We start from the raw sequence: 9,002 nt of genomic DNA, 5'->3' as shown, positions 1-9,002 counted from the left end.
AACGGGAGAGTTGTAATTCAGCTTTCTTTGTTAAAAAACAACCGACAAAACAAACAAACAAAAAAAAAACCAACAGACAACCCAAAACATAAAACAACCCGAACACGGAACAGGTTTGTTAACCACCGACATAAAAGAATCAAGAAATACTAGAAAAAATACATGGTGGGAGACATTTTGTTTTACAAGGCAGTTTGATGGCGTTCCCATTGGCGGAGCAGCTCAGCCAGCCACTGAACTGCTGTGCCAATGGGACACAGACACTGTAAATAGCATCGACTGTAGAAGTATTAAGACTTAAAAGATATTTACCCCTTAAAAATAAATAGAACGTCATCTACAGCAACATTTAAATTAGTAATTTTTTTCTTTTCTTTTCTTTTGCAAAGCAACCAAATGCAACAAAAAAGGTAAAACAGGTGTGTAGATTTTCTGGAGGTCGAGATAACTCTTTCCTGCTTAAAAATAAAGGACAAAAATATGAACTTCAGAAGACAGGTTGCTCGGAAAAGGCAGCTCATTCTCCAGCAGTGACTCTCGCCATTGTTCCACGGGTCAGCACCGGGTCCACGTCCCACCACAGTCCCTCTCTGCAGGGCTCTGGGGGGGGACACGGGCCCCACTCTGTCCCCTGAACAAATGGGGACATCTCTTGGGGTGTGAAAGCCATCCCTGTGCAGGACCGCATGGCACGTGGCAGCCAGAAGCCTGCACTGAGACGGGTGTCACCGATGGAAATAGTTACGATGCAGATATAAAGTCTCTTTTAGGCTACTTCAGAATTAATTCAGTATTTTTAAAAAATATTTATTTATTTTTTTTCTTCCTTTTCTCGTTGACGCTCAGCAGCTGGGGGAAGCATCACCCCTTGTAACGCAAGGAGCTCAAAGCAAAGAAAAATCCTCTGGACATGGATTCCTTAGGGATGACCTAACCCAAGGGACATCACCAACCGCCACGGCTGGGAGGAGGGCTGTGCCATGCCAGGGGCTACGGCAGACCCTGAGCAGCGTGCAGCCCCCACCCCGTTGCCAGTTCCAGTTTGGATTGTGTAAACTGGGAAGAAACTTCCCACTCATGGGCAAAGCCAGCCATGAGGCTGCGGCTGCTTCTGAAGCAAGCAGCAAAGGACAGCCCTGTGGCAGCTCCATCACAGGACCACCTCCCATCCACACCATGGATAGACATGGGACTGTAATGCAGGGCTCTGGGGAGGTGCTGACTCCCAGCACAGCTCTCAGGCTGCCCTTCCCCAGCTGCAGTGTGGCTTCAGCAGCTTCCAAAGGCAAAATCCCAGCAGGGTCTGGCCGTTCTGTGCCTTCCCTTTGGATGTCTTTGGGAACCAGGCTGTGCACAAGCTGCTGTCCCACCCAGACAGCCAGTGTGTTGTGTAAGGACAGCACACAGTTGTTTGCTTCCTTTTGGATTGTTATTAAAGCCTGAGAGCACTGTGGCCATGGCTAAAGGCACAGGCAGCAGCAGACAGAGGAAACCTTCCTGCAGGGCCAGCAGCACCGCACAGCTCTTCCCATGGTGCTCAGCACACAGAACAAAGCCATTCTGCACCAGCTTCCACCCAACGGGTCTTGAAAGTTTGTGCAAGCACTGGAGCCCCTTTGAACTCAGCTGTGCACAGATGGGACTGCTGGAACACAATGGTTTGTTTACCAGAGCAGGTTCGTGCTCAGGAAGAGGAACCTGAAGCAAAGCCATGGGCTGTGGCCTCCTCTGAATCCCATGGGATGTTGTTCCATAACACCCACAGTGCTGGGACTCCAAAGACTCACAGCCAAGCTTCATGAAGAGCAGCAAGGCTCAGGGCTCAGCTTTGTACAACAGTCACTGCACAGTACAGCTCACAGGGACACGACTACAGAGCCACGGCCACTTACAGCTTTCACCCCTTGGAGAAATGGCTTTAGTCACATTTTCTTGTTGAAACGAAATTTGGTCTTATCTCTTTATTTATCACCTCCCAGATCTCTAGTGTAAAAGCCTTCTCTACCAGCCATGCCACCAAGCTCTAGCAGTGGGGAATGAGCAGCCTCTATGAACCAGGGATATAAGAAATCAGGCTTTGGGAGGGCTGAGATGTGAGCTGGTCCAATACAAAAGTTGTGTGAATTTGTGCTGGTGCCTGGTTGGGTTTCTCCCTATACCTCTATTGCTGTGGAAACAAGGTCACCGCACAATGTGCAATGTCAACGCCAGAGGCAGCAGGTTTAGTAGCACAACAGAAAGATCCTTAGCAGCAAGTAGAAAATAATCAACGTTCTTAAAAAGCAAGCGAGCGAGTTAAGGTTTTAATTAAGATCAGTTAATAAAAAAATAAATCTCAGTGTGACATCTCCTCTGTAAAACCAGTGTGAAAGGGTCACCAAGAGGATATCGTCTGTTGATGGTCTTCATCACTGATGAAACTCATTAAGAGATATGCCCAAACCAAGCAATCCCCACACGTCTGGGAGACTTGGACCCATTTCTGAGCTCTCTGTGGATTGGTCTTGTGATGCAAGTTAAATCTGCTGTAAATCAGTACTTGACTTAATTCTGCTGGTTTATATTATTAGCACTGAGAGTCCCTAAGTTCAATCCAGGCCCTGCAGGAAACCAGTCCTGAGACCGCTGCAGCCAAAACCTGCCAAGACCAAAGGGGAAGGGGAGAGACAGGTTTTTCCCCTTGAAGCAGGCCATAAGGAGCGACCTCCCATCGCTACCCTGCAAAAACATCAGCCTTCAGCTGGAAGAGGACTCCTTGCAAAGAGGGGAAACTGAGTTCAGGATTTGTATAGCTCATGACCTTATCTATGCAAATGTCTCTCCATGGGTGCTGGCTCTGAGATGCTCCAGTTCATTGCACGTAGGTCCCTGAACAGCCATGCACTGGCCAGAACTTTGGGTACTTCTGCACTGCAGACATACCCCAACCAGCTGCAATTCTCCATAGGTTAACTCAGCTCGAGCAGAGCTCTGTGTTGACACATGTGAAGCATAGCAGAGCTGGGCTGGGTATCTCTGCACTGTATTGCCAAGGAATAAGCATGTGGCCACAAAGGTTTCAGCGTGATGATTGTCTCACCTACTCCTGCCTTAAAGCAAAGATGCACGCCTGGCAAAGCAGTAGCAAGGAGCTGCACGTAGACACATGTGGGACATAGCTGTGGTCACTGCCACACACGCTGGGACAGAAGCTTAAATGCTTTTTTTGCTGAAGAGCTTCTTAAAAGGACAAAGCATGAGCTAGTAGTACCATTGGTGTCCTTAATGCCTCTTCTCCAAAATGACTCTATGCTAAGAGGAGAGAATCCAGTAGATAGCAATTGCTCTTGGAGGATACCAGCTTCCAAACAGCTTACTTTACAAAAGTATGGTAGAGAAAAAAAGAATCAACAACCATTTTCTGAAGCACAAGCACAAAGAAGATTGTAACAGAGACAAGTGCAGCTTACTGGTGGGGAAAAGATGCATTTGATTTCTAATTGACTATCACCTGGAGTGCAGAGGCAATATGAGCCACTTCTTCAAGAAGCCTCCAGTCCTGGCTTCCTTGAGCAAAACAGCAGACCAGGATTAAAGCAGGCCCCAGCCATTTGGGGTCTGTGCCCTCTCCTACTCCCCAGACCCAGTTGGTCCCCATGCAGAACCCAGGGAACAAACCAGGAGAATCCCACCCATATTTTATCTTTGTAGTTGGCTTAGGGGCATGCACTGATCACCCCGAGGGCAAGGACAGGGCAAAGCAGGGCTCACCCCACATTGGATGACATCTACATGAAAACAAGGGTGAGCAAGCCAAGGAACCGACCTCCTGCAGTTCCCTGAGCTCACTGGGAGCAACAGGGCCTGCTCCATCCCAGCGCTATCACAACGGGGCTCAAGGTGGGCATTTTTGAGAAGGGCATCCCAGCAATCTGGCTCAACAGCAGGAGACGGTTTGGAGCTGAGAGCTACAACCACACAACAGCCGGGGACCAGACAGCCAAGTCCTCATTCTCATTTCTCTGACACTAGTTCTGCTCTGCCTTGTCTCACCTCTATCCATCACCACCAGTGGCACTCCCTGCACAGAACACAAAGCACCAGTAGCACAGATTTAGACGTGAGCTTGCACGTGCGTGAGAGCCAGCACCAACCCAAGCCCTCAGACAACCCTTCCTCCTCATCCACCCCCTGACCAGGCAGGGCAGGTTGGTTAGGCTCATCGCTCGTCTTACTAAACCCACACAGAACTGAGGTACGGCCCTCAGTCTCACACGCACAGAGGCTGACTGGATGCACAAGAAGTCGCCAGCAGGAATTCCTCTTCCTGGCCCACGTTGGTACCGAGAACTTCTCAGGCGGCAGCAGGAGGGCTGGAGGAGGCAAGGCAGAGCAGGCGGCACCGTGTCAGACATGAAGTTCTGACAGGGTGCTCCAGTGCTTAGGTTTTGTTGATGAAGGGTCAGAAGTGTTTTTTCTCCTTGTGTCGTCTTAAAACAATATTGTGCGTTTCCTCAGGCTGAACGTCTCTGCTTTTCCTGCTTACGATTCTTGCGGAACCACCTCCATCAGTTTCTGGCACATGGCTGTTGCGTGGACTACGGGAGAAAAAGCAAAGTACGGGTCAAAGAGATTGCATACAGAGGGCCTGGCATATTTATCTTGGTCTCATTTCATGACTCTTTGTCTCAGAAGAAGCACAGCATGCTCCTAGCCAACCCACTGCCGTTCTGAGCAGGGTTAGTCCAAGAACAGTGTAAAGCTGAGAGCAAACAAACCACAGGCTGCTCTCCACTCCTGCCTAGAACTCGAGCACGTAAGAGTGGGAGCTTTGCTCCTGCAGATGGATGCTGCACTGCCCTGGAACCACTCAGCACCAGTTTCTACTTGCATGATGACACAGTAACTGCATTTGAATGCCAGAGCTGTAAGCAGTCCAAACAGAGTCAAGCACAATAGCAGGAAGGGGCACAGGCCAAAGCGCTTCCTTCCAATTTGGAAAACCTTAGCAGTACATGCGTGCACCTTCTTTAAACCTCATTATTTTCCCAGCATTCATGATGGTGGCTGTTATCCAAGCACACCTTTCTGCTGCTTCCCTGTTTGGATGCCCACAAAGCAGTCTTGCCAAGGAAAACCAGCAGCAGTTCTATAAAAGCACGCAAGCAGAGTCAAACTCAGATTCGTTGGAGGTGATCAAATTATTCACAATGTGTATTCATATACACACGTTTAAAGTTCACTAAGTTTCTAATGGGGCATTTGCAGGATTATCACTGTGTGTTCCTAGAGATTTTCTGTCTTATCCTTAAAAGCTGTTGGTGAGGGGAAATTAATTAATACAGTAATTTACCACCTGGGCACAGCAATAACGGCTCTTCCAGGAACTGAGCCTAATACTCAGAATAATAAAAAAAGTGAGGGAAAAAAAGCTAAAAATAAAGAATTATGAGTGCTGAGCACCGTTAAACATCTTTTTCTTCTTCATAAAAAGCACCCAGCTGAGGCTGGGCATTTCTACACGTCTGCTTTTCTGGGTCAGCCTGCTGCACGAGGGCTGGGAGACAGATGGGAGACCTCAGTGCTCGGGCAACACGGACTGACTTTCTTGATGCAGTTGTTCAGACAGCAGTTGCTTGTGCCAAGCACAGCCTTTCCAGCCCTTCAAAATACACCCTGTTGGAAAACCTTACCCAAAGATGCCTTAAAAATAAGCCTCGTAAGAGAAAACATCCAGTGGGCAAAGGGTTTTCTCCTCCCCTTGCTCTGCTGTCACATTTGGATGTCAAAGGGAGCTCTGACTGGAATAGATGCTAGCGCTGGCTGAGCGATGAAGTGGGACCAACTCTGATCTGACAGCAGTCAAATTTAGGCCAACTGTGCTCAGACTGCTGAGCTGTTATTACTTTTCCCTCCCAACACCACTCCAGAGGTATTCTCTGCTGGCAAAGGCTTGACCCTGTGCTCTTACAAGGGGCAGAATGCAGTAACGTGCTCATTGAGTTACGCTCCACCGCAGATAATTGGCCCAAATTTTGCAATTATCACAAGGCAAGGTGCACTTTAGGTGCTTGATAGATAAGGTAATCGTCACGCTAAAACTTGTTGGCACTAAAAGCATCGATCAGAGCCAAAGCTTTGGGAGTCCTCACTGCACAAACAAGAGCCAGCGCTGCTAGCTGCAGCATGCTCACCAGAGGCACTGCTGCACCCCTGCTCTGCCCTGGCAGTACTTACAGATGCCCTGGAGAATCCACTTGGGCTTGTTTTGCCACCAGACCCCAAACAAATAAAAAGGAATCCCGCTGAAGATGATGGCAAAGCCGATCCCGCATTCCTTTGGTGTCATCCAGAAGGAAACAGCAATGAGAAACAAGCAAGCCAGGATGAAGAAAATGGGCAGGCAGATGTTCACCTAAACACAGACCAAAGAAGGGGTAAGAACTTATAGCAGGGGAAGAGGGAAAACCATTCTTGAATGATTCCTTGTAAAAAACATCTGAACTGACAGCATCAAATGCAGCAGCAGACGCAGCACAAGCCATAGAAAGAGTTACTCTGGGAAGGCGTCAGTACAGGTCTGAGAGTTTGTTTCTCTCTGGCCCCCTGTTGCCTGGCAGAGACCTGAGTGTGCTCTGGGGGATGAGTGAGAAACATGCCCATAAGGAAGGCAGACATGCTTGTGGCTGACATGGTCTTGGCCTCCTCCCAGCCGGGATGCTGCGCTGCCAAGCTGGCCAAGGACAAATAGAACAGAGTTCTCATCTCTGCAGGCGTGGGTTTGTCTACTTTATTAAATCATTTTAAGTGAATTCCACGATGGTACAGAGCGTTTCACTGAGAGCCACAGCCTGGGGAGCATGTTGATCACTGAGAGCTCTGTGCTGGGCCACCCCACATCTCTGCCACCCAGAGCATCCTTCATCCCCAGGCTCTCACAGTCACAACAGCTCCTCACCTCCTGAATAGCGAGTGCACCCAGTGGACAAAGGGTTTTCTCCCTTGCTCCCTTGCTCTGTGCACTCTTTTGGCAGATTTTGATGTATCTGGGACATGAGCGTTAACTACACAGCTCATGCTTCCATAGCTTTTCTCCTGGTGGCAATACATTTCCAATTCCACTCCCTTTTCCGTACAGGAAAAGCAGGTGAAGCCTCTGGCAGGTTTGAAGGAGCTATTCCCTATGTTTTCTCTGAGCACAAATGAAAAAGCCCAGCACTGGGAAGACCTGAAACAGTTCCTGCACTGCTCATACCTTGATGGGCCTTTCCAGCTCAGGCTTCTTGTAACGCAGCCACATCATGCCTATGATGGCCAAGGCCACACACAGCCAGTTGAAGAAGCTGAAGAAGTTGATGACTGAGAAAATGTCATTGGAGAAGGCGTAGAGCAGGGTCATGACACACTGCATCCAGAAAGAAATAAAGCCGTTAGCAAAGGGAAAGGTAGGCAAAACCTCATGTATGAAAGCAACGAACGCGAGAGTTGTCTGCCAAGAAGAGAATCAGGTTGATCATTTTTTTTACTCATTTAAGCTATTTTCAAATGGTGCTTGGAATGATTACTAAACAGAAGTGGAATCACAGAATCGTGCAGAATCACAGAATGGCCAGGGTTGGAAGGGACCTCAAGGATCATGAATCTCCAACTCCCTGCCACATGCAGGGCCACCAACCTCCACGTTTAATGCTAAACCACTGAATATAAGATATGAAGAGAAGAAGGACCTATCCCCTCTCATAGCAGCAAGCAGAAACGGCTGCACTCGGAGTCCTTCTCCAAATGATTCATTGGGATCCCATCCCCGACCCTTTTCTCAATACCAGCCTGACGCTCCCCATCACACCCCAGGGCTCACCGTAAAGACGAGGGATGGTACAGGAGTGAGAAGCCTCGGGTGAATCATGGAGAGAATGGAAGGTAGGTGTCCTTCTCGGGATCCAACGAAGAACAGCCTGAGGGACACAGAGCAGCTATCAGCACCACAACCTTCAGCTCTGGGCTGGGGTTTGTCTTCTGGGTAGGGAGGGCCCAGAAAGATGTATTTATGTCCTTCTTTCCAGAGCAAACAGTTAAGTGACTTTCCTAAGATAACCTGGGGGAGATGCATCAGACCTGAGCCCCCTCAGCCCGTGTCCTGCCCCCATCCTTTCTCCTCGCTCTGGAGGAGTTCTCAGCCTTGAAGTTTCGTAAGTTTCTGGTTTTCATTACACCCACTTTCTCAGGCAATGCCAATGAGCTCCAAGCCTCTGTTTGTTTATGTTTTAATTAACTTCAACAGGACTTTGCTTGAGGAACAGAAGACTCGGATGACTGCAGGCTCTCTTTTTAAATCAGATATGGTTTTATTTTTGTTTCTATCATTCCCCACATGGCCTCCAGACCCTTCAGATTTTGTGTCCACCCACAGCTGCTCTGGGGAGGACAACTGTTCCAAACCCACAGGCATCGAGCACTGCTTGTAAATAAAGCAAGAAACAAAGCCCAAAACTCAGCAAGAAACGTACCGGGAAGAGGTGAAGAGGGATCCATTAACGGATCCAAAGCACGATAAGCCCACAAAGACAGGTATGATCCAGGACATGACACCAAGGTGATAATTCCCAAAGTCCTAAATGGGGTCAACAAGAACAGTACATCACACCCAAATGCCCAAGAGAACTCATGGCTGCCTACAAAGCTGTAACGTTTGCAGTAACCTGAGCAGCTAACTCTTTCCCTGAGAACTGAGAGGCCAGATTGATTGGAACGGTTACCCAAAAGCTCGCAGCCAAATGGAAGTAGGTTCAGCCATTCAGATGTTGCTAATTGCAGGCATGGAGCTGAGTGAGGACACTGAAACACAGCCCCTTACAAACACAGTGACATGGAGTCGTAGCTTTGAATTACAAACTCACTCACACTGCAGTCCCAAGCCATCAAGTCATGTCGACTTTGACAGACATGCAAAGGAACACAATTAGAGTAATGCAATGCAGGCTGCTGTTTCATATAGTCACAGGATCATAGAATGGCCTGGGTTG

The 9,002-nt window shown here is 48.5% G+C and overlaps 1 protein-coding gene across 1 annotated transcript in view; it reads right to left on the bottom strand.

Annotated features, from left to right (window-relative positions):
- Window positions 1-9,002, bottom strand: part of SLC7A5 (solute carrier family 7 member 5) — a 35,417-nt gene continuing 26,415 nt past the window's right edge. Inside the window, exons 6-10 of the mRNA XM_048959023.1 lie at window positions 8,487-8,590; window positions 7,838-7,934; window positions 7,235-7,384; window positions 6,217-6,394; window positions 1-4,577 (exon numbers count right to left, since the gene is read on the bottom strand). Of these exons, the coding sequence (XP_048814980.1) occupies window positions 4,522-4,577; window positions 6,217-6,394; window positions 7,235-7,384; window positions 7,838-7,934; window positions 8,487-8,590 (585 nt within the window). The 3' untranslated portion in view covers window positions 1-4,521. The remainder of the gene's footprint in view (window positions 4,578-6,216; window positions 6,395-7,234; window positions 7,385-7,837; window positions 7,935-8,486; window positions 8,591-9,002) is intronic.

This window comes from Lagopus muta, chromosome 12 (genome assembly GCF_023343835.1).
Source record: "Lagopus muta isolate bLagMut1 chromosome 12, bLagMut1 primary, whole genome shotgun sequence".
NCBI classification, from domain to species: domain Eukaryota; kingdom Metazoa; phylum Chordata; class Aves; order Galliformes; family Phasianidae; genus Lagopus; species Lagopus muta.
The sequence above is the reverse complement of the archived record's forward strand: the minus strand, read 5'-3'. Positions and strand labels throughout refer to the sequence as shown.